Raw genomic sequence first — 26381 nt, forward strand, 5'->3', positions numbered from 1 at the left:
TATATTTGCAAGATTAAAATTCAATTATTATTTATTTATCACACGAGAAACTGAATTGGACTAAATTGTTCAGATGCAACCAACGTATAATACGAAACTGCGGCTGTAGTTAAGACGTGGCTGGATCCTGCTGTGATGTCATGTCATGAAGTGGAAACATTTCTCATTGGCAAGAACATTGACAACAAGTCTGATTTGTGCTGGCAGGTTTATCTTAATCACGTGAAGAAATATTCATTTACCTCATTAGCTATAAGTAGGCCCTGATGTGTTTGTGTATCATGAGAAGAGGACAGATTGATGGTAGACGACTGCTCATTTGTTCCACCGTATTTTGATCAGATCGTTTCTAGACTGCTGCTGTTGTTGTTGCACTTTCAGTTGCAGATTTGCGTATATCCGTGCTGCTTGTGAGCAATTTATTCTACATTTGGTAAGTATGTAGTTACGAATCCAATTGTGATTGTCTAGCTGCTTATGACTAATGTGTTTGTGCCAGGTGAACAAATTTCTTGGCTTTAAATAATAATTTTAATTCTTTAACCAACACGGCCGTACGTGGGAAGGTTTGCCAGCAACCTGCGGATGGCTGTGGGTTTCCCCCGGGCGCTGCCCGGTTTCCACACACCATAATGCTGGTCGCCAGCGTATAAGTGAGATATTCTTGAGAACGGCGTAAAACACCAATCAAATAAATAAATAAATAAATCTTAAACCAACAAGCATATTGTTTAGCCTACTTAATGTACTGTGAACTGCAAGGCATAAAGCTTTTGCAAAAATTGAGGCTGGTGTAATCAGAACTGTGTCTTTCTGGACATTTGCCGTCCTTGCTCGAGTTAACATGTGTTACTCGCACTGACATGACAGTGATAATATGGTGGCCTAAATAGCATTGTAGTTAATACAAAGCTGTGCTTCTGATCCAAAACCACCTCTTGTTGACAACTTCACATTCATAGTTTACATAACTTAAGGCTATGTAAATTGGTCTCTTGTCCAACATGCTATAATTTCAGGTTATTGTTTATACCCATACTCCTCAAAGCATCAGCTTTGGGGCTGCACATCCAGGTCAATCCTGGGTCGGGTCGGGTCGCACCTAAGACCTTAAGAGAGGAAGTTGTAGCTTTCTTGCTTGGCATTTAGCAGTAAGGGGATAGTGCAACAACTGGTTTACCAGTATCTGTATAATGGCTTGGGTGTGGGGGCTCACTCACTTTGCATAAGTCAGCGGTGGAAAGCAACAAGGAGACACATTACATGCACTCTAAGGATTTCTTCGCTGTCATATAACTGAAACATTATTTAGTATGATGTTAATCCCAAAGCACGCACTCACTCACTTACTCAGATTATCAGCCAATACTTTCTCGTTATCTTTCACCTCATTATCTGCGAGCTGATGTCTCATAGGGCTACAGTGCCCAGATCTGCACAGTCCCAAAAAGACAGAATGACAGATTGGATAAGCATGAAGACCAGATTAGGAAGGGGTTGGCTTTATATAGATTTAGAATTTGGATTATTGGAGAGTTCTTAGCCCTACATAATAGTTACCTTTGAAGCATAGGCCTCCTGTTGTTGATACCGGGTATTTAAAGGTGATCTGCAACATTTTCTACTTTCAGATAAATTGTTGTCAACAGACTTTTTCATGATTTGTACAGCTAAAGTTGCTTCTTCAGTCATGTGGTTGAGCATGTGACATCAAACCAGTGAAGAATCTGCTTTTTCATAATGAACATTTTTCATTCATAAACTAACAATGTGCTACATTAAGCCGGCCATCAACAAACAGTCAAGAATAAAAACATAGGTGTGTGGCAATCAAATCACCTAATTTGTAGCCTCCATGTTCTCAGTGGTTTTCCAGTTCATCATGCTCTGAATATTTCATTGTGCTGTTACATTTAATTAAGTTCTGTTTTCAAATTTCAGATCGTTTGATTCTGTACCAGGTACACATCTAGTCTCGGGATGAAGCTGTATTCATTATCTATCAGTTTTCGTTCAGAAGATGGAAAGGTTAATCTTCTCAAAGCTGAACATGATCTGTCTTCGTTTGGTTATTTTCAGAGGTCGAGGTATGTTTATAGGATTTATAGGCAGGTAAAACCAGAAGCAGCCTTTTCATACGTGGATAATGTAGTTATTTAATAACCCTTGGGTTCATGATGTCGGCAAACTTTAAGTGACAAATTTGAATAAATATCCACATCATACATTTAAGATGTACTGGTACCTGTCCTTTAATACAGTGTTAGTTTAGTTTGTTAGAAGGACCCTTGCTTACTTAGCAGTCTAATGGCAATATCTTCTACCAGCAGGAATTAATGCTTTTGTTTACTTCGTTAAAGCAATTTCTTCATTGTTGACATTAAAGAATTTTTTACAATTAAATCAATAGTTCATTGGAAAGAAAAGAGTAGGCTCTCCATCATTTCCAACCTGTAATACCTCATTAAATTTTTTTTTATGTCATCATATATAAGAGTTTGTTATGGCTAGTGGAATCTGTTTGCCACTGCATTCCAGCCGTTGTGTTTGATTGAACGCCATCTTTGCAACTATAGCTCATAATATGCCACATGTGATAAATATCACACATGTATATGGTGGCTGCTTTAACATGATTAACTTGCAGTAGCACACACACCAGTATTTGTTAGCTATCCTGCTATTCACACCAAATATGACAGTTGAACATCTATAGGGTGTTTACCATTTTAAAGAGTGGTAGTGTTTTCAAGATATGAATGTTTTTTGGGTTTTTTTTACAGTGTAAGAGAGTTTATGGAATTTACCAGTAAAATTTTAGTGGAGAGGACAGCTGTATGTACCCGAGCCTCAGTCAAAGAACAAGGTAAACTGGAACCTATCTGTTCAGGTTCTGTCAGTTAATTTAACATCAGTTGGTGCACAAATCAGTGATAGCATTTTGTTGACTTTTATTTTATTACAATTATATCTTCACTAGAGAAGATAGTGAAAGCACTTGTTTTCTACTTCCCAACTGTATATGCTAATATAAAAAGTGTCACACAATTGGATATGGAGTGGGACATCAATGAAATCCATCCATTGTTTTTAAACAAATTACACAGATGGTTGTAAAAAGTATGGGATAAGTTCCTGAGTTAGTTTTGTAAAAGTTTTATTGTTTTCATGCCCCAGTTTTTCATTATAAAGTCTTTATATGGCTGTGTTTTGCAGATTACATGTGTCATGTGTATGTACGGAGTGACTCCCTGTCTGCTGTACTATTGGCTGATCATGAATACCCTCAGAGAGTTGCTCATACACTGCTTAACAAGGTAACAAATCCAAATTTGCAATAGCTCTGACATCATGCAAAAAGTTCGTTTTATCTTGTGCACTCAGGACTCTAGTTAAGTGAATGACCTATCTGAAAAGATGCATCATGGATGTTTAATGCTTGACCGACTGACCGATGACCAACTGACCAAATGCCAGAAGTATGGCAGTCATCTAACAGTTTGACAGAATGGATGAATCTGTAACTTGTAGGAATGCCAGAAGTAAGCCAGTCGTCTAACAGTTTGACAGAATGGATGAATCTGTAACTTGTAGGAATGCCAGAAGTAAGCCAGTCATCTAACAGTTTGAAAGAACGGATGAATCTGTAACTTGTAGGAATGCCAGAAGTAAGCCAGTCATCTAACAGTTTGACAAAATGGATGAATCTGTAACTTGTAGAAAGGCCAGAAGTAAGCCAGTCATCTAACAGTTTGACAGAATGGATGAATCTGTAACTTGTAGGAATGCCAGAAGTAAGCCAGTCATCTAACAGTTTGAAAGAACGGATGAATCTGTAACTTGTAGGAAGGCCAGAAGTAAGCCAGTCATCTAACAGTTTGACAAAATGGATGAATCTGTAACTTGTAGGAACGCCAGAAGTATGCCAGTCATCTTTTAATCGGCGCTCATCACAGTAGAGCTATAATATTATATTGCGGGGGTGACATTAAGCCAATACCATAGTCATTCATTCTGCTCGGTGCAGATGTGGGAAAGTACGTCAGTGACTTGTCAAAGGTGGACAGTATGCCCTGGGCACTCAAGTATTTTCCGCCCATTAAAGTGACATCACAGAAGTGAAAAATTCTTGAGTGTTGCATTGAACAACAATCAATCAGTCAATCTGGCTGGTGCCTAAGGTGCCGTCTAAATTATTTTTATATTCCTAATAAAGTCAGGAAATTGAGATCTATATTGTGTGCAATTACTTGTTGAGAAAACATGATAAGAATGTCTAGTGTAAATGTTCATCAAACCCTCTTTGTCCTCCTCTCTGTTTCAGAATTGCACTGTATACATGTAACAGAGAGGAATTTGTTGTATTTAATAGATTCCTGTAGAAACTAATTGGGCTAGAACAACATTAAACAGCTAGAAACTGGCCTTGCAACCTTCCCTGTCTGTTCATTGTAGTCTTTTTATGGTGTCTTTTCCTCTACAGTTTCAGCCTTTGAGAGAAAAATTCTGACTTCCTTGAGATGTAATGAAGAATTCTTTGAGAAAACAGCCTAAAGAAAAAAGTGCCTTTCATCCCACGTAAAAAATGTATCTAAACAAACATATCTTTTATTTCAATTTTTTTGAAGGTTGGATCATAATATTTGGCATTTAATAGAGAAGTTAATTGGGCATCAAGATGGTTTTATTCTGTTTTTTTTTTAACAGATTTTAGACGAGTTTTCCAATAAGGTCCCAAAGGGAATATGGTCTACAGCAAAGCCAAGGTGAGGACAGTTCTGCTGGATATTTCTTATTAACACAAACTCTGCTTACATAATTACACTAATTCTTCAACTTTTTCAACTGCTTCTGCAACCAACATTTTTAAACATTCTGAGAGAACTATGGGGTGTAGAGAAATAAACTGCAGAGCTTTATGAAGTTTTCATCTTAAATGATCAAATCATTTTTGTGTCATTTTCATAATAATTGGATGCATAAATTCCACTGGAAAAAACTCCTTATTGGTTGAGAAGGTTGAAGATTTACAGTAGTCGGCCCATTCTATTCATTGTGTTTATTGTTGTAATAGTTGTAATATTTGTGCTGTTTGTGTGGCACTATTTGTCCTCATTTTAAGTCTTCATTCTTTCCTCTTTCCAGTGAAGTGGATTTTCCTGACCTTGAACCTTATTTGAAAAAATACCAGGTAAGGAACAACGTTTTGTGCGTCTTGTCTTCCCAAAATTGGAAACTTAAATTATTTCTACATTGTGTTTCTTTGTAGTGCTTTTAGTCAACTAAATTTTGGCTCAAATGCCGCTGTCAAGTCATTGATGCTGATGTTTTTTGTTTTTTTTTTCCAGCATCCACATAATTATGGTGTGACTAAAATAATTGTTGATGCAGTATTCAGCAAAAGTCCCTGTCAAAGAAATGAATGTATCACAAAAGCACTGTACTACAATGTTCAAATCTACAATATTCAAACTTGTATTAAAGATGAGAATTGAAAAATGTTAGTTTTGTGTTCACAGAACCCAAAAGAAGCCGATGCCATGACAAAGATACAGACAGACTTGGATGAAACCAAAATCATTCTTGTAAGTTTTTTTTTTAACATTTTTTTAATGATGCGTTTTTAAAACATTATGGTCATAGTCCTATCCAGTTCATGATGTTTTCTGTATTTATGATGGTTTTTCCTCCCCTCACAATGCTGGCTGCTGTCGTATAAGTGAAATATTCTTGAGTACAGCTTAAAACACCAATCAAATAAAATAAATTTATGTTGGTTTATTAATTTAAAGAGTGCCGTTTTCTTTTATCACACACCTTAATTGAGCACTCCGTATAACCATTCTTTTTTTGAAGACATCGGAATCCGTGAATGCTGATTTGACAGAAAATTGTTTGCCAACAATTGTCAGTTCATGTGAAGTAATTATATATATATATATATATATATATATATATATATATATATGAGACTTTTCTTTACCTCACCAGTTTGCTATCTTTGCTTGATTTCAGCACAATACAATAGAGGCTGTTTTACAAAGAGGGGAGAAATTAGACGACCTGGTATTGAAATCAGAAGGATTAAGTACTCAGTCTAAAACATTTTACAAGACGGTATGTATTAAACAAGTGAAGTTACATATAGGATGCCATATTCTGAATAAGATTTGTTTCTGAGAAAAGCTGCCTCATTTAACATCACTAGTCCATGGATATTGGCATGTTGAGACTGAACACCTCTGCCTTATTGTGGGAGTGCATTATGTATGAGTGGTTAAGGTGTTTGGCCTCACGAGACAGGGCATTATTAAGTTCCCCCTGCTTCCATTGTTCTTAAAGGCCTTAGTGACAATGAGAGTTTAACAGTGCTATACTGCGTGGTCCTACCAGAGGACTGTCTTCCAGGGATCACTTTCACAGTCTCCGTTAGTCGTATTTCTCAAACTTTTTCCTTTAAAAGACATTGTGTAGGTTAAAGTGCCATAAGGAGACCTCAAATACGAGAAAAGTTACAAAAACTGATATATGAAGTTTTGTGAAAGAGGGTCCTGAAGACTGTTACCTTCGACTAATATGACATATAGTGACACATTTCGACAGTATAACATACTGGAGGTCAGAGGTTAGTGGGTTACTCTAGGCAAGTGAAAAATTCTTGAAAATGACATTTGAGCAGTCAAATATAAAAAGAAAAAAAAATAACCTCATGAAAAATTCTTTCATCATATTGAGTGAGTGAGTGAGTGCTTGGGGTTTAACATCGTACTCAACAATTTTTCAGTCATATGACGACGAAGGAATCTTTAGGGTGCATGTACGTGTAATGTGCCTCCTTGTTGCAGGACGGATTTCCACCGCTCTTTTATTTAGTGCTGCTTCACTTAGACGACTTACCAGAGGCAAGTAAGCCGCTCCGCCCGAGCCATTATACTGATACGGGTCAACCAGTCGTTGCACTATCCCCTTCATGTTGAGCGCCAAGCGAGGAAGTTACAACTTCCCCTTTTTTAAAGTCTTAGATGTGACTCGATCAAGGATCATCATATTGATGATATAGGCTTATGTATGGAGTAAGACACCAATGAAATACATATAAATAAGTAAATCCTTAGGGGGCCCATGTCAGATATGTGTAAATGTATAATTGAAGAAAATTAGATATTTTCCTTCCACATGCAGAGTACCCATTGATGTCATTGCAAGGAATTACTTGGAACCAGACTCAATGCATATTTGTTGAATCATATTTCTGTTGAACTCTTGCAGGCTAAGAAGACCAACTCTTGCTGTGTGATATTGTGATTGCATTGCTGTGGTTAACAAGCTGACGTGCGAGGAAGCTTAGTTCCTGATGTAATTGTCTGTACACATGCTGTATGTAAGGAGAAAGCTTTTAATTTTAATGATATGGAGTTAAATCCTTGTGTGTGTCAGTGATGCTAGAGACAATCCTTACAACGATGATTACTTACAGCTTTGATCATATAGGTTAAAAGAAAATGAAGTGCTCTTTTGTGGGGTGGCTTACACAAAGCCATTCCTGACGTACGTTAAAAATTGAGTTTACGACTTCAAAATGCAAACTTTTGAACGCCACTTAAATTTTGTTTTAAAGCAGATGTGTTAAAATTTCAACTTCGTTGTGACATTGTTTTAAATATTGCCATTAATGGCTTTGTGGTACAGGCGCCAGGAGCCCAATACCAGGTAACTTGAACACTGGAAAGTACATCATCTCGGAAAAGGCCATAGCTATGACATTCACATACGAGTTCTGATTCTTCTGACAGTTTTAACTGTTTCTCAAATGGACGTACATGTATAACAGACCGTCAATCACTGCCTGCTTTCTTCCACACATAAACTTGAATGCTGTCAAAAACAAGTGAAGCATAGTTGGGTAAGGCGTAAAACATAATCAAATATAAACATAGATAAAAGTAATTGATCTCATTAATATAAGTTGATATAAAAATGAAACTGATTTGGTACAAGTCTGAATCAAAGATAGACATGCAATATAGTATTTGTCATAAGGTTGATATACTTCCATTACTTATTCAGTATGGTACGGTTAGTACCTGAATGTTGATAGTGCTGAATTTAGTCCTCTTTATATTGCTGTGGATTAAGACTCTTTATTGTCACAAAGCTTTTTCAATTCAGTTTTTCAATACACGCCATGTTTAAGATGTAAGTCCCATATGGTTAGAATAGGTGTGAAAGTCAGGATTGTGAAGTGGGATATCATTAGTATAATGGGTAAAGATATTCAGTGTAAAAGTTTACATTCTAATTTATTATATAACTGAATGGCTTCACAGCAGATTCTGTTCTGTGATTTATTCAGTTTGGTCATGTGATGAACACTAGCAACTTCTTACGGGAATACATGGCAGTTAGACTTTGTTCTCAGCTTTACTACAATGTCATGTGTAGTGACAGCTCCAACGCTTCATGTTTGTGGCTGGCCAGAAAAATATGCTCCAGTCATATTTTCATTTTATTATTCAGAGTTGTATATAATAAAACTGCTACAAACTTTTGATTTGGTGAATACAGAGTTTAACAGACCCTCAAGAAAGAATGTGGACTTCTGTCTTTGACAGTAACCAGTATTACTTTTTTAGGCCTGTAATGCTCTGTATCATGGTTAAGCCATTACTGTATAATATGTATGTATGTGTGTATGCTATTAGATATACCTTTATATTCATATGTTAACATACTTTGCATATACTCCTGGAAAGTGCTTCATCGCCATGGTAATGTACAGATAATGTAATTATTATTTAATTATGTTTTATTCTGGTAACATTAATCAAGAATTTCATCAGATTTTATACATACAAAGTCTACTTCATGTATGACATATGGCTGTGGCCTACATATTAAAGATGATATGGTGATTTTGTGTAAACATTGACTTGATCACATGCGTGTCTGTACTTGTCTGTATTAGTTTGGAACATTCATTTGGATCATCTCCAAGGATTGCTCATGTCTGTTTCATCTGTTTGATCTCCTGGGACATTTGTAGGGGATAACTTATCTTTTACTACAGTATGCAGGCCTTTAAAGTATTGCTGGAAAAAATGTCAAAAAAACCTTAGCCATAAAGTTTGTTCAGTCCGATCTAGAAGTCCTACATTGTTAAACGACATTAAAGTTTGACTTGACATTTGGCCTGGAAATGCATGTAACAGTGATGATAGAGCCATTCTAACAGTTTTGTATTTCCACCTAAATGTGTACAGTCAGGCATATCATTGATAACTTCTGGCTGGTGTACAGGCCCTATGATCATTTTTCACCACTTTGATTATGCTTGTTTGTATAAACATATATTCTACTAAGGCGTAAAACTTAAGAGATTACAGTCATTTTGGTATCATTTTCATCCAGAACATATGAAATTTTATTGTGGATGTTTTTTGTTTTTTTGTTTTTTTTTTGCCTGATTTAGGGGCCAGTGAAAATCCTCAGAATTCCCATTAAATGCACATTGGGGTATGTCCATTGTTAGAGGCACTTGTATAAAATTGTACATGTATTTCTAAAGATTTCTGTTCCTGTATACATATTATTTAAATGTCACATTCGTTCCATATGACTTGTATTAACTTTGAGAAGGTGTTTTGTGTCTCTTTTTGATCACATGCAGTTTGGCGGTGTACATTGTTTAACCCCACAAGAAGACAGAAAGGGAGATAACCATGCTAAATGATAATACTGTTATACCAGTATATTGTCGTATATGGCCAGGTTTGTTCTAGGCGTTTTGTGTTTCTTTTGCCAACAGTAGTATTTCTGTAGAGCACTTTTTGGTCTTGCTTTGTGGCTGAACTCTTCTCGCTATGTTGTTGAGTTATTCTAATCATGTGAAAGGCTATAGTATGTTATCAGAACTGACGACCTATAGCAAAGACGGGTGTTAGCAGCATTTTCCACTTTTCGCAGTTAAGTTTTTGTGGTATCGTTGGTGTTACCTGGATATTCATGCAGTGTGTTTTGTGTTGAAAATAGATTTCCAGGCTGTTCAAAAGATTTACATAGTTGTCTCCTTTCCTGTTTTTATCTGAGGACCGAAGGCTGCATAGAGCTATATAATTATGCCTTGTATTGACACTACATAGTATGTATACGCCTATGACATTGTGTCTTCTTGTCGGCAAACTCTAGACACGGCAGTGTCTGCTGCACACCGCTGCGTCATCATTTCTTGTGTTGACCCTCTTGAAACTTCATTGTATCTGCCTGCATCATGTCTTGTAATAAAAGTAAACCAGTCAAAATGTTATCACTTTTTGTGTTGTTGTTGTTGTTGTTTTTAAACGTAAGTTATCTTTGAATTTTCCCTTAATTGCTTCAGATGTCATATTCACATTACCGGTATATGCATTATCATTTACTATCACCAAACGTTTAGGGGTAATACCTGTTTATTAAAGGCGAGATCAACCTGTGGATGGGCGTGGACTCTGCGCTGTTTTTTCCCACCACCACGCCGGCCACTGTAGCATAACATTCTTGGGTACGGTGTTAAGCACCAATTTAATAAATGAATGAACAATCCATTTTGCCAAATCTAAACTGAGGTCCACGCTTCTTTTGTTCAGATATCTAACCATTTTGCTGTGGGCGGTGATATAATTAAACTATTCTTAAGTACGGCATGACACACCAATGAAATAAGGAAAATATATAAAGAAAAGTCTCTGCATTGTGAACTGCCATGTCAGGTTGTAACGTTTTCTCTAGTGTCCACTCCTTTGTGCCTTATGGAATGTTCACGTAAACGAAAGAGATCTTCGATTGGTCAATTGTCCAGTCATTCTCAGTTGATTAATCGTTCTGTCATGACAGAGCTTGCCGGTTATTCAATCGTCATCAGCCACGTTCATTAGCTGGTGAACCATCTAATCACCTTTAGTTGATCAATCGCCCAATCATTATCAGCTGACCAACCGTCCCATCACCTTCAGTTGACCTACTGTCCAATCGCCTTCAGCTGACAAACGACCAATCGACTTCAGTTCACCAATCGTCCAATCACCGTCTTTTATTTAGTCATCGACAGTTGATCAGTCGGTGAGTCATCGTTGGCTGAACAATCGGCCAATTATTATCATCTGATTAATTATTATGAGCTGATCCAATCACCATCCACTCATTGGCTACAATCTTCATTTGGCCAGGGGGGCCGAGGTGGTCAGCACGTTAGCACAAAACTCAACAATAGATGGGCAATATCATGTCCAGCTTATTACAGTCTAGATGCATACTTTAGATCGTTTGGCCTTGATATATATGAATAAATACTATATACGTAGAATTTCCTGGAATCTTTTTTGTTGTTGTTGTTTTGTTTTTTATTTATTGTGTGTGTTTTGTTCTTGTTGTTGTTGTTGTTTTCAGTGTAAACTTTTACGAGGAAGCAACCTATGCCCCGTTCGTTGGCTTATATCCATCCAACAGATGCGTTTTCTCTCACAAAAGGGAGATGTACACCAGTTTTGTGTGGTTGCGGTTTACTGCAGCAGATTCGAAAGCAAAGAAAGTATAGTTGCTTATATATATATATATATATATGCAATTGAAATTTTTATTTCAATATTTTCTTTGCATCCGTGGACAAGGTGGTTACCGTGCCAGCGCAGCGCAATCACACAGGAGCCTCTCGCCAATGCGATCGGTGTGAGTTCAAGTCCAGCTCGTGCTGACTTCCTCCCCTGCCGCACCTGGGAAGGTCATGCAGCAACATGCAGATGGTCGTGGGTTTCCCAAGGGCTCTGTTCAGTGTCCTCCTACCACAATGCTGTCCACCATTGTGAACTATTCTTGAGTACGATGTAAAACATCTATCAAATAAATAAAAAAAATCTTTGCATTTAAACAGACCTTGCCCCAAAACAGCCGTTAACAGCGAATAAAATTATTCAAATTATTGTTTTATGAAGGGAGAAATTTCAATAAGGTTTTAAACTTTTGAAAATTGACTTTTAAATGCTATATATCATAAAGCTGTTGTTTTTATATAGGCCTTATGTTCAAAATTCCAAATGTCTAATGTCATACAAATTTAGTCTAAACAAATTTCCCAAACGGAGGTAACTTCTCTGCTATTGGCTCATGTCCGTTTGATCCCGGAAATTTGCAGGGAATCGATCAGCTACTATGGCACACACAACCTAAGGCATGAATTTTCATAAATTTACACTTTGAAAAACGAAAAGCCGGTCGTAATGTGACGTTAGCGGTTGACTCTTCCGCACATCGTTTTGTCAGCTGTCATATATCTAAGCAGATGGCCTATTTTGGTACAAATGGGTGAATTACTCAATGAAAAAAGCGGTTATTTTGAAAATTACGTGTCAATGTGCAAACAGATGAAGAAAATAATACAGAAGGAATGTTTTGAATCTGTATATTCTTATCCGGTCTTTATTTGTAGACCAGTAACAGGTGGCTTCCCGGTACCTGTAATGACTTTGTCAAGTTGACAATTCGATAAAAAAAATGATTCACAAACAAGAAATGACGAAGACGATCAGGTTATAAAGTCAGAAAGATTAAAATTGATATATACAAATTTTGGCTTCTAAGATCGATTCGTCACTCCTAGACATGGAGCACTCAAACGTTATCGAACGTTATAAACAGCCAGAGAAGCGTTTCAGATCGCTTATCGTCACCAAGGCCCTTTGCAATAGACAGCGGAGAAATCCACAATTTCCATGTCCAAGGCTGGGTTTGAACTCCCACCTCGTTTGGAAGAAAAACATCTTTAATAACTCGGCCAAGACCCGCTCCCAGAACAAGTGTATAACCACGCCGTTCAGCAAGAGAAGAATGAACAGTATGTGTAGTGTTCAAGCAGTTGAGCAGTACCGCCATGCAGTAAATTTGTTTCCAGACACCGAAGACACGATTACAGGTTATGATTTTAAAATAAAGCTATGATATTCATATACTGCAATGTCCTAAGACTGATGGAATTATCAAAATTTGCATTTCGAATCCAACTTTTCCCAAGGTTAAGATACGTCCTGATATCACAGAAATGTCATTAGCTACCTCACATTACAACTAACCAGTGAATTTTGAATAATGTCCTTTTAGTAATTCCATAGTTTCAACTTGTTTCAAATGATACTATATATAAATAATTCTCCAATGTGATGTTTCTGAAAAAAGTTTCACTTAGTAGCAAGTGCGAGAAATATATAATAAACCTCATTTTTAATTAAGGCCTCAACGGGGCCTTCGTGGCCAAGAGGTAGCGTCATAGCGCTGCTCGTGTAATCAAGAGTCTCTCACTAATGCAGTCACTATGAGTTGAAGTCCAGCTCATGCTGGCTACCTCTCCGGTCGTACATGAGAAGATCTGTCAACAGCCTGAGGATGCATGGCTGTGTATTTCCAAGGGTTCTGCCCGGTTTCCTCCGTCACAACGCTGTCATATACAAGAGAAATATTCTTGAGTACGGCGTAAAACTCTAATCAAACAAATAAATTAAAGTATCTTTATTGTGCGTGAATAAACGTTATCCCAGTCAGGATAAAAAAAATCTGTAAAATCAATTTTAGCACTTTGTCGTGTCTTCATAATCATTTGCATATATGTGCTACTGCTATTCTTATCATATATGTGTAATAATACCGTATAAAATTTAAATACAAAAAATGGTTTATGACTGATGACCTTCATATGCAGTTGATCTCTCATGTCGACTTTGGCGATAATGCAAATATAAGGGAAGAGAACAGTTTTTCACGTTTGCAATTAACCTAGTTGTCTTGTGAAATCAATCACAAATCCTCGTATCAAAATTTCCGTAGTTGTTGAACTAGGGTGGGTATCCTTTCTCACAGTTTTGTGAACACTCGCGTGTGGGACAGCTGGTGCAGGCGTCAGGTGAATTCCCTGATCAATGAACAGCCTTTACGTCGCTCTCACAGTCGTATTGTAAGTATCTATATATATATTCATATATATATATATCGACATATCTATATATACATATAAACAAGGTTTCTGAAAATTTTAATTTTCAGTGCGAAACAAGAAATTTGGAGGAATTCCCGAAGAATAAAAAAAGCACGTCATAGATATTCGAAAGATACGAAATATAAAGGGTTGTAGGCTTGGTGCATCAAGCAATGCAGACTGAACTTACAACTTTATCTGATAACAGAGACAATTCTATAAACAACATGGAGCAGTGGAAGAAGGCCATAATCATGAGTGAGTTTAATGTCTAGTTGGTCGAAGCTTTTACTTGTGGAACTCTTGGATGTACATTTGTAGAAAACAGCAACGGTTTAATTATTTTTTATGAATTTGAATTTGGTGTTTTAAAGAAAATGTTTTAGAGAGTTGATCAGTTTTAATTTTTCGTACAAATTTTGGGATAAAACGTCATAATTCTCAACGACTGCTGAGTTGAACTCTTACTGAGCGATGCTCGATACTGATATTAGAAAAATTATCTCATATTACGTTTTAGGTATTTTTGACATTCTTCCTTTCAGGAGGAAACGCACATTTCTTTCAACATTTCTAAACTTGAATAAATGAAATAAAAATAGAAATAACTGCTTTTTTCAAAGACCTCTAGTTTCATAATTTACTTTTAGTTTGCTCTTGCTGCTGCCTAGTATGGACAGCTGTGGAGGGTACGCCAATCAGAGAGCGTAGAGATGTCAGTCAGCTAACAGGAGTTAGCCTTATAGAACGCCCTTGTCCCGCCAGTGTCCCGCTGGTCCTGAGTGACCAAAGTGGTCCTTACGTCCCTCCATACACGGCAGCTCGCTTAGAGAATCTGAAGAACGATGTTAAAACGATGGAAAGCACGTTTGTAAGTAAAGATCGTTTTTTTTTCTAAAAAGAATGACTCGATGTCAGTAAGCAGCAGTGAAAATAAAGCTTGTATAAAATGAAGTGCTGTCTGTAGTCTGTCAAATAGTTGTATAGACAAAGCTGAGAGATTCCATCTGAAGAATATACCCTGAATGTTCCTTGCTATAGAGAGGTATATAACGACACCCTGTAAATGGTATTTTGCATATGAGATGCAGGGATGCAGGATATTCCCTCTTGTTTAAATAAATGATTTTCTACAAAAAAATCTGAATGTCATGGGTATGTAATGTGTGTGAATTATATTACAACGCGGTTAATGGTTCTTCATTTAGTTACTATTCTTAATGTCTTATTCTAGTCAACTCGCCTGGGATCTCCTTACATTGTCAACTTGTTCCAAACATACCCTCGGGACATGTTGGGGGTCATCACCCGATCCATGGGAACAGAGGACTTGGGACATGCCAGAAACTCAACTAGGGTGAGAATTTAGGCAAATTAGGGGAATTAGTTCATTGTCAAAATAAAAACGAACGTGGTTCTGCTATATGTGCACAACTGATTAATCCATAAACTGGTAGACAATCTGTGTATTTGTTGTTGACGGCGTTTATTTGTGTGTGTGTCTGCCCATCTCTGTGAGTCAGAAACTTTTTGCAAAAAGTTATTCTAGCATTTGGATGAAAAGTTGGGTCCAACGCCTATGCTGTTTCAGCCAATCCATGAAATCTACACTGATTTGAATCTGTAACCGGTTCTACGAAATTGTCGGAATGATACTTTACCTTTGCAGGATATAGACACAGATGGGGAGTATAGTATATTTGTATTGGTTGTTTTGTTTTTGCACAGTGTATGAGGTTTGCACTCAGTGAGTGCCTACTATAGTTGTTTTGTGTTTAGAACATGTTTTATAAATCGTAAAAGACAGACATTCACAAAATTCTCTATGTCTTGCTACCCTATTTCTTCTAATTTTTGGGACACCTGGTCTGCTCGTTTTAGCCAATATACTTGTAACTGTAGCAGGAATATTTTGCTTCTTTTTCTCACATTGTTCGACCATCTTATGAACAACATAATCAAATCTTTACTTTTTCAGTAAGCTGGCAAAGAAATGTTATATTCTTCTTTCGGCACCAATAATAAATGTCTCAAAATTAGAAGAAGTAGGGTACATTTTGCTTCAAGGCTTTGGGGTCTTGCAGCAAGCTGCGGATGGTCGTGAGATTCCCTCGGGCTCTGACAGGTTTCCTCCCACCATAATGCTGGCTACAGTCGTATAAATGAAATCAAATCAATAAATAAATAAATCAAAGCTTTGGTGGTCACATTTTGACCCTACTTAACATAGAAGACTTGGCTTCTCTTCCTTTCAGCGGGCGGAAGTGATCGCCGAGATAAAGCGCTGGCTGCTGGTTTACACTGTGTACACTGAATACATTCAGAGGGACGAGCGTTACCTGGTGGATCAATTATACCTGCGCCAGAACGACGCTCTGCTGGACAAGACTGCACAGATAATCCAGCTTGTGGCCAATATTATCTGCGAAGTTCACCTTACCATCCATGCCAACGGCTTTTCAGACGACTTGGCAATGTACGAGCCTATCAAATTCATTCAGCATATGGACAACACGGACTCCGCGAAAGTCTACAGTCGGAACTACGTCATCGCCTACGATTTCGAGAAGTTCATCGATTTTGCAATTGTCTTCTTTGTAGACTGGGCTCAGGATGTGATGAAGTAAAAACGAAAATCCTTCATGGCTTCAGTTTTGGCGCATTCTTTTTTCAGTGGTACGGTGTCTCCAGTTTACCCTCATTTTCAATTCTTGGAAAGGCATTCAATTTATCTTTTTTATAGTTTCATTTTGGAGTTCTTTTGTCAGTTTATTGCATTTTTGCTGTTTTATGTGTATTTTTATATGTTTAATATGGTGGTGCATTTGTTGACAAGTAATTACATGCGCCTGCTATTTTGCAACTTAAACCAGCTATATGTTGCTCCTGTAGTGAGCGAAGTTTTACTGTATCTCATATTGAGTGAACAATAGCGATGCAAAAAGCAAGTTTTTTTGCGGGAAATGAACATATTATGTATCTCATATTGAGTAACCCAGTTAATGGCCAACTCTATATTGTTGAAAGAAAAAATACAGTTTTTTTCAGAAAATGACAATTGATGTATCTCATATTGAGATACCCAGCTAATAAACGGTAATGTTAGAGAACTAAGTAATAATTTTAGATTATGTATACTAATCTATAAAGAGTTGATGTTTACCGATACTTATGATTTCTTTGGCCACTTGATGTAACATGCAATCTATTTATATGTATCTCACATTAGGTGAATCATTAAACTAGTCGATTGTTCAGCCCCAGTGGAATTTTTGCTTGTTAAATATATCTATACACTTATATATATCAGATGTGACCCTAGTATATACTGAGCCAGGTAGTGGGTGTTGTCGCTGACATCATTGTACAGTTGTATTGTTTACGTAGACTTCGGAAAGGGCATAAAACTTTTACATTTTCTTATTTATAAAATTTTTCCTTTTACTTTGTTTTATTTTGTTTTTCTAGATGTTGACCTATTAGTGAATTTTCTGTACTTTGGGTGAAATAAACTCATTCTATTAGCCATCCGACTTTGTGTATCTGTATAGGATGTGGTTGAAATGCTGGTCTACATGTGCATGGTGTATTCCTTTTGGCCGACTGATTTATTTCACATAAATATTATCACGTATTTAAGTGGATATGCACTTTCGTGGAATTCATACTGAGATATAGTGTAGAGCCCAAAGCATTGCGAAGGGGCATACCTTTGAGAATCCTAAATAAGAATACTACAACGACACTCGCTATATAGTTAACTTGTTGTCGTTTTTATTTGCCATCGGTGAGGATATTTAAATCCTGAGCCCCAAATTTTTTTACATGATAGCCCAGAAGCTATGCCCTGTGTATGGTCTCGTCTCCCGCCTCAGCTTTTCGTCCCCAAATCAATAAGGTCGCCGCTTCTAATCCAGCTCTCGCTGGCGAAAGGGCGGTGGTTTCTCAAAACACACCGGGTTTCTGCACCTCAACAGAGGTGACTCGGAGGTGCATGCCTATAGCGTTGTGTGTTTCAGTAATGTAGCACTATGCTACAAAACATGTTAACAGGCTTGTTAAAAGGAGACACCGATATATGACTCAAAAAATCTTAAAGACTACGCTATAAATAAACAAACTGTAATTGTCCTTAGGTGCAAAACGTCACAGAAAGGGCAATGTGAAAATGTATATAAGCAGCATAAGCGACAGGTTTGCATGAGTTCTTCAATGTAATTGCGCTCTCGGTTGAAGTATTTAAACTGTCTCAGTAAAACTGGGTATTTTGGAGACTTGTCATGTGGTAATGAATGTATTTCCACCAAGTTCTTTGCAAACGTGTAATCGATGATATTTGAAGAACACGTGGAAGTTCCGTTTATACATGTACGATTACTGACATCAGTGATACTATACAAGCGAACATAATAACGTCCTGCGGCGAACAAATCTGTGCTCCGACGGACTCAAAGGAACACCAACGTATAATGTGGGTTGACAGGAAATACGAGATCAATATTATGCCCCATGTCATTTCTCACAGTTTTATAATCGAGATGATTTTGTCAGACCCGCATCTCTGACTATTCGTGTGTTAGAATAAAAAAAAATCAAAATAAAAAAAAAAAATCACGCAACACACAAATGTCTGTTAGCTGTCTCAGCTTAAAAGCGGAAACATGCATTAACGTAATGTGCTGTCATCGGCAAGAACCATGACGACGTATGTTGATCACATTACACAGATTGCCCGGGTCCTTTTGTGACCGCTGCAAGGTGTCCCCTCATCTAGGGAGTTCGACAGGATACGCTTCTTCCAGTAGCTGGCGTCGGAATGGTCGAGAACTAGGAAAGCTAACTACGCAAATGTACTGTTAGTCTAGCTGGATTTGTTGGAAAGAGTGGTTCCAGTGACTTCACATGTAGAGGCAGAGAATTCCTCGGTGGGGTTTCCATCTAAACGTTATACACCTAACCATTAGGAACTTTATTCCACACAGCTTGGTGTCAAAAGAGAGCCTGCATGGGGCTATAACGAGAAGGAAGGTCAACGCCGCTGATCTGACATCTTTTCCTCACGGGGTATGCCAGAAAAGTTGAATACTCTCTGAGCGATCGAACTGGGTATTTTTCACCACGACAGTAAGTTCATTTATTGAATATTGTTATATATTCTAGCTTGGGAGCGCACGAATTAACTTACGGATGTTATAGTATGTATGGCATTTATTATTCATTTTAATGAAACTAATTTCATCTTTGGTGACTGATTTTCTTTTTATGAAATCATGCGTTAAAATGGCGGCATATATGACGAACCAAGACAAGGCATTGTATTGTTTCCTGCTGAGTGAATCTTATACCCAGCGATTGATATCTCGAGAAATATTCTACAATTTAACTAACCTATAGTGGTCTAGTACACTCGCCAAACTGATGTGTTATGGAAGAACAAGGCCAACAAACCGCTTATTGCTAATTGCTTTGTGCACGACAATCAGGGCTACAATTGTACAGATTGTGATTAGTGGTACAGCAACTGTAAAAGGCGAAGTATTCAGGTCCTAACCCCGGCTTCGGACAGGGAATTTCCCCGCTGTCATGGACAGTGAAGTCTTGGTGACAGTTAACAGTCTTTCCGCTTTCGCAGTCTAATCTTCGTTAAAGAACACTTGTCTTTCGCCATTATGGTGTTCATATTTCTGTTTATTTCTGTTCTGAAGACTGCAACAGAAGTCTCCCTGGAACAGATTTCAAAAATATCTTGTTTGAAATGTTCGCTTGCAATGAGTTTGTTTGCCTGCAGAAGAGCACAGGGATGTCTTTTCGTGCTACATGAAGAGGTCATCTCCGAGCCCTGCCATTGGTCAACTATCGCACTTTGTATGGAATATCTAAAACACTTATTGAGTTCCACAGACTCAGATCACTTTCCTTTAGAGCGGATGGCAACCTCATTAATATTAAATTTTACTGCAGATTTCATGAACTCAGAAACTGCATTGTATTTTTGGATAGCTGCTGGATAAGGTAACTCTCAGACGAGCAAACACGAGAACAGACCCAAATGTGCCGGATTGACGATAAAGTATATTTTTTGCATCTTCTCACGCGTATTAAAACTTCCATAGCAAAAAGTAATATCAGCGAGTGGTCCCAAAATCAACTAACCTGTCTCGACGAACCAAAAGCGACCAACAGCAAAAAATCCCAAAATTAGTACGTTTTCAGTCACTACCCCCGCTACATGTGGGCTTGCTTCCCATCGTAGCTAACTGAGAGTTACCCCACTCCGTATCTTCTCCTTGGAATTTTCTTTCTATTTGTGAGAAACGACTGTCTTATAAATGGCACGCTATGAGCCGTTGGGTTTATAGCTTCCCTGCTTAAAATGGGATCGGAAAGTTCGCCAATAACTCGCCAAAGTCAGTGGTTTTACCTGGACTTTCTTCCACCCATAATATTGACCGCCATCGTATATGTGAAAAGTTCTTGAGTATGGCGTTAGACCACCAAATGGATATTGTACATCACGATCAGGGCTGTACAAGTGTTCACTTCTTGTAAACTGAACCAGGTCAGGTATATCTAGCCGTAACCCTAAATTCGAATTTCATTTTTTCAAGTGAATTATATTTGATATTACTTAAAGCGGGTGAATATTTAGGCCTATGTGATTCCTCGCCACACGTATGTTTCAGAAGCATACAAGAAAGATATACCCGCCAAAAAGGTGTTGTAGGATCTTTATAAATGGTGACAAACTGATAAGAAATGGTAAATGCAACCGTCAGTTACAATTTAGTGTCGAAATTCTTGCATTCTTCTTAAACAGGCGTTTCTTGATGTTACTTGGCAAGGGTCGTCTGGCCATTTATCATCACGCTGTAGTCGTTGCTGTTGTTTTACTCTCTATGCTGTAAGTCTTTTATAATGTAATGATGTCATCACTAGACATACGTAACTAAGGATAAACCCTGTTACAGACTGTTTTCATTGATCAAACCTTAAAGGAATAAATACAGTAATTTTACCGACGTGATGATGACCCACCGAATGCTCCAACAGATTTCATCAACATCTTGCCTGCAAAAGGCCAATAGCGATATATTACTTTACAACAGACCTTCTCAGGTGTTGGTCTGTTGATTTACCATCGCACTTTGTACGAATCAACTGAAACACATGCTCCTTTAAGTTTCACAGCTTCGGAATGAGATTCTGATGACTTTCTTTTAGAGGCTTAATTGGGGATGACAGCCTCACCTATATTAAATGTTATTGCAAATCTGATGAACTTAGAAACTGTATTGAACTGTATTTGTCTATTCGTAAGAAACGAACTCTCTACTTTTAAGTCGCATGTTATGAGGCGTAGGCTTTCTAGGATTCCTTTTTAAAATGTTGTATGTGTATATACCTGTAAAGGGAATTTCACAAAAAGGGACTGTTTTCAAAGTTTCAACTGAAAGTACAAGTTGATTATTTTTTTATTCATTTCAGACAGAAGAATTTACCAACGAAAAATGTATCCACCACCTGAAGATCAATTTGAATGGATACCAGATGCAGAATTTCCTGATCACGTCAGCATCGCCCTGTTTGTTACAGCTATCATTGTCATCAGCATTGGAATTGTGGGTAATCTGGGTGTTCTGCTGGTGGTTGCTAGGACACCAGACATGCGCACCCCGATGTACCTTTGTCTTTCAAGTCTTAGTGTTTCCGATATCTTCGTTCTGTTGATCCTTCCCATAATTCCTTTGACCCGGCTTCTCATAAACATGGAAACAAACCTGGGTGTTGTGATATGTAAGTGGTTGATATTCTTTTAGGCCAACAAGTATATATTTTGTGACAAGAAAGAAAAATCTACATTGATTACGAGGAAACACTCCGCTGTTTTCTGAACACCATATAAAAACATTCTTTTCATGTTCAAAATTGTTTGATTTCTTGTTGCGAAAACAAGCACTTGTGATTACTATACATATGCCAAGTCGGGACGGAATGTGACTCAGTGGTGTAAGGTGCGCGGCTTGCATCTGCTGGCGCAGAAGATGTGGGTCGGTAATCACATTGTTCTTGGAGCTTTGGTGATAATAAGCGATCAACAAAGCTAAAAGGACCCTTTGCGCAGTCTTATTTTCGTTGAACATAACTTGTATTCCACCAGAATGGCGTTCGTAAATGAGTTTCAAAAGGTCGTTTGTTTATACCCAGGACATCCTTGGTTCATTCTTTAAAGCTAACCACTGCATGCCGTATATAAATGGAAAATTACTAATTCACATGGGCATTTAGTAAGTCATAATGCAGCATGGGGCTGTTTGACAACATAGTAATTTTCTTCATTGCGTGCAGTGGTGTATTGTCCATGCAGTTGTCATGTTGGTGATGGGCTCAAAGGATTATTACACTATTACCATTTAGTCAGCTCATGCTACGGATTCCATTATTTAGCCTATTTGATTTGCGAAACTATGGGTCTAGCCGGTGGAACGGAATGGAACGGCCTGAACTCCCTCTGTTCATAACAACACATCAGCTCTTGGCGAATGACGCCACAAGTTCGAATTCAACTTCCAAAAGATAGGCTCATGGCTTTACGTCGGCAGGTTTGTCATGTACTAGGTGGCTTGACGGTGTTGTTTCTACACACAGGCGTACCTGTCAACAAAATCCAGCTTCCGAAGATATGCCTGTGGCATTACCTAGTAAGTTTGTCAGCCACATGGTAACTTCATGCGGATTCCCTTAAACATTAGTGATTAACGTGACTTAAAGATCTACATTTAAAATACTTCACCATCGTTTGGAATTAATACCACAGTCTTGCCTGTTATCAGAGGGAAAAGACACAATCAAATGTAAACAGGCCAACGTTGAACAGGTCAGTGCCGTAAATCGAGCTGTCTAAAACCTTTCCATTTCCATTTCAACCGTATATCAGTTTGCATAAATTATCTGAGTGCAGAGATGTACTTGGCTGCAAAAGGCTGTGGTTTCCCTCGAGCAACCTAATTTGACAGCCATTGTATATGTGAACAGTTTGGAACTGAAGTTAAACCCCAATCAAATGATCTAAGAAGGTAAAAAAAGTACGACATTGGGTTGGATTCATGCAAAGAGAAGTCGTCAACAGTACTGTTTTAATGATGACGGAAAGTCACAAGGAAATGTTCTATAGGCGAATGAATTTAATCGGTATCGGAATCGTGAACCTTGCTAGTTTATAAGCCGTCTGTAATAAAATGTTTGTCTCAGTTAGGCTTTGATCGCAACTGTTCATCTATCCAACGTGGCGATCTAATTTAACACGATGAATGTATGACCTCTTGTATTTTTTTTATTTATTTATTTCTTTATTTATTTGTTTGGTGTTTTACGCCGTACTCAAGAATATTTCACTAATACGACGGCGGCCAGCATTATGGTGGGAGAAAATCGGGTAGAAGCCGAGGGGAAACCCACGACCATCCGCAGGTTGCAGCCAGACTTTCCCACGAACGGTGGCCTCTTTTAAGACAAATCGATCAAAATTCGAACAACATAACAAAAAATTCTTGGCAAGTTTTAAATTATCCTGCTACTTTTTAAGAATGTAGACGAGCAGCCGCAAGAAAACCCTGATTGAGATAAATTGAAAAGGAAATGGATTTCACTGGTTACATGTGACCATTTTACAACTATCACACACTTTCGTCACTGCCTTGGTTTTACTCTATATGCTGTCGTCTTTTGTACTAGAAGTCACTGTGGAGAACCGCTTTGTTGAATTAACCATGCATGTAATTACCGACGCTGATTTTTATATATTTTTTTATGTTTATTTATATTTGCAGGTTACATGATGAGTGTCTTCGACAAAAGCTCACTGACATGCTCAGTTCTGATCGTCCTCTTCATCAGTGTGGAGCGACTCATCGTCGTCTACAGGCCGCTGAGGGCCGGACAATTCATAACCACCAAGAGAACTGCCATAAGTCTCACGATCATCTGGCTCTTCTCCTACGCCGTCAACGCCGGCTTCATCACCATGACGGAGTATCATCAGAGAGTTATCAATGGAACACATCAAGAAGAGTGTGCTTTTTTCTCCCTTCAGCCTTGGCAAGACCCATACTTCACGGCAATGATCTGTATCTTTTTTTTCCTGCCGCTCATCGCTATCATCGTGCTCAACGGCTTCATTATTAAACGCGTGGCCATGGACCCGCCTTCTGACTCCTCCGCCAGCGAGGGCACCACCGTTGCGCGAAGAGCCAGACGCCAAGCAGTCGTCATGATCTTTATCATTGTTGTTCTCTTCATCGTTTGCATCGCTCCTTTCCAGGTGCTGGTTATGATTGAGATTTACGGTTCCGATTTACTGGCCCCCTTGACGGAGGTGCAGTGGCAGGCGCTGATTTGGTGCAGCCGATTCACGACGTACATCAACAGTGCCGCTAACCCCATCGTCTACAACATCGTCTCGTCCAAGTTCCGCGCCGCCATGTTGAAATCCTTGACGTGTGGCAAGAATAAAAACACCAATGCTTCGAGAATTGAGTCGGCGTCTCGGTCAACCATATTTACCACTTGACTTATTATTACAGCCTCTCGTCCAAGTTCCGCTCCGCCATGTTGAAATCCCTGACGTGGGCTGTTGAAAAAGCACACCAATACTTCGAGAATAGAACAGGCGTCTTTACCACTTGACTGACTATTACAACACCTTATTACAATTCCCAACTATGGCCAGTGCATAAAGTGTCTTTAAAATGTTCACAGAGGAGGCTTTCAGGCGGAAACTAGTGAACAGATTTATCGCTTTTCAGTATAGCTCTGACAATAAATGAAGTGCATCGTGGTAAATATACGTTTAATATGTGAGCGATGATGCGATGGCATAGCGTGATTGATATGCACAGAATGCAGATACGCAGAACATGATTGTAGCTTGAAACCCCCTGGGCCTAACATTGCATGAAATGGGAAAATGAATGTAAACTGTTGGTAAAACAAAGTTTCCTTATTTTATTTTTTGTGGAAATAATCGCTAGCTACAATTTGGTTCTGTGGTGGCCGGTTGATACCATATGACATTGAATATTTTCCGATCTGTGATTGGAAATTATTACTGGACCGTGTGTGTTTTATTAATGGACTGGGCATTTACCAAATATGATTGTTCCTAACTCAATGCCAATCATTAACAGTTCATTCCTTAACATTCAATATATCTCAATATGAACATGTCCTTTGACGTTTCCTAAATTTCTTCATGACTGAGTCATGATTATTTTTTATTCGGCCTTATAAAATCTATCCTAATCCCCGATTCAAGCCACCTAACCAGTCAGTTGTAACATTTACAGATTCATTTTTTTCATCATTTTACCATAAACATATTTTCATATCAATACGTGTATATATATATAAATATATATATATATATATATATATATATATATATATATATATATATATATATATATATATATATATATATATATATATATATATATATATATATATATATATATATATATATATATATATATATATATATATATATATATATATATATATATATGCATCGATTGTGCTGCAGCTTTTTGTCATAAATTTTGCAGGTGCTTGACCATCTGTGGGCAATTCGCTTTACTCTTTTAATCTCATGACTGTCTTAACGTGTAGCATAACTTAAGTAAACAACAAAATAAAACAAATTTTATTGTTTATTTCATGTTATAGGTTTGTGTTTTGTATTACCGCTTATTTCAAATAAATGCAAACAATATATGTATATATAGGACTGTATGTTACTGAAAAATGCCTCACATCTTATGGAATGGATCTTCTCGATAAGTTTACGACTCATACATGGGATTATAGATGAACTCGATAAACGTGTGATATATGGGGATATAATTGAAGACGTACAGTACAGCATAGAGAGTAAAACCAGAACAGCGACCACTGTGTGACAGGTGCCTAATGGTCCCACGTAAAGGAAGAAATACGGTCTGTTGTCAATTTACCTCAGGATTTTATCCTAATTGTTCATGTGAATGCTATAATAGTAACACAATACACGCCCCCTAGCACCATGACTTAAACAGATTTACGTAGACGTGTGCCTAAGGAACGAAGATAATGTCAAAGCTGGCAAATGCCTGTTCACTACAGACGTGTCAAATACTGACATACCTGTTCCCGATCTCTCACCTTGCCGTCGCTGCATAGGCACATGTCTGTAGCGGGAACACCATTTTGCCAGCTATCACACTGTCATCGCTCTTCCGGTTTGAATATCTGTGCTATAAGTCTTTAATTATATAGGTTTCCTACATAAACCAGGGTTTTGCTGATGGACTAAGCATCCACGAGCCCTGTCTAACATATGGGAATGTGATCTCGA

The 26381-nt window shown here is 37.9% G+C and overlaps 2 protein-coding genes across 2 annotated transcripts; both read left to right on the forward strand.

Annotated features, from left to right (window-relative positions):
* Positions 1–150: 150 nt before the first annotated feature.
* Positions 151–10297, forward strand: LOC135466480 (synaptobrevin homolog YKT6-like). Its single transcript, XM_064743977.1, has 9 exons — positions 151–433; positions 1942–2087; positions 2784–2866; positions 3217–3317; positions 4708–4766; positions 5146–5191; positions 5520–5585; positions 6016–6117; positions 7270–10297. The coding sequence occupies exons 2-9, from the start codon at positions 1981–1983 to the stop codon at positions 7303–7305; spliced, it is 600 nt and encodes a 199-aa protein (XP_064600047.1). The 5' UTR covers positions 151–433; positions 1942–1980; the 3' UTR covers positions 7306–10297.
* An 11204-nt stretch (positions 10298–21501) lies between these two features.
* On the forward strand, positions 21502–24560 carry LOC135467408 (thyrotropin-releasing hormone receptor-like). The gene is made up of 2 exons (XM_064745182.1): positions 21502–21787; positions 23821–24560. The coding sequence occupies exons 1-2, from the start codon at positions 21502–21504 to the stop codon at positions 24558–24560; spliced, it is 1026 nt and encodes a 341-aa protein (XP_064601252.1).
* The last annotated feature ends 1821 nt before the right edge of the window (positions 24561–26381 follow it).

The sequence above is a fragment of the Liolophura sinensis genome, chromosome 6, assembly GCF_032854445.1.
Source record: "Liolophura sinensis isolate JHLJ2023 chromosome 6, CUHK_Ljap_v2, whole genome shotgun sequence".
NCBI lineage: Eukaryota > Metazoa > Mollusca > Polyplacophora > Chitonida > Chitonidae > Liolophura > Liolophura sinensis.

Excerpts from the sequence above, each read along its gene's own strand:
- LOC135466480 (XM_064743977.1), top strand. The coding sequence starts at position 1,981 with ATGAAGCTGTATTCATTATCTATCAGTTTTCGTTCAGAAGATGGAAAG. Across the intron at positions 2,867-3,216 it reads AGCCTCAGTCAAAGAACAAG|ATTACATGTGTCATGTGTAT; the intron begins GTAAACTGGAAC and ends TGTGTTTTGCAG. Across the intron at positions 6,118-7,269 it reads CTAAAACATTTTACAAGACG|GCTAAGAAGACCAACTCTTG; the intron begins GTATGTATTAAA and ends GAACTCTTGCAG.
- LOC135467408 (XM_064745182.1), top strand. The coding sequence starts at position 21,502 with ATGTATCCACCACCTGAAGATCAATTTGAATGGATACCAGATGCAGAA. Across the intron at positions 21,788-23,820 it reads AAACCTGGGTGTTGTGATAT|GTTACATGATGAGTGTCTTC; the intron begins GTAAGTGGTTGA and ends TTATATTTGCAG.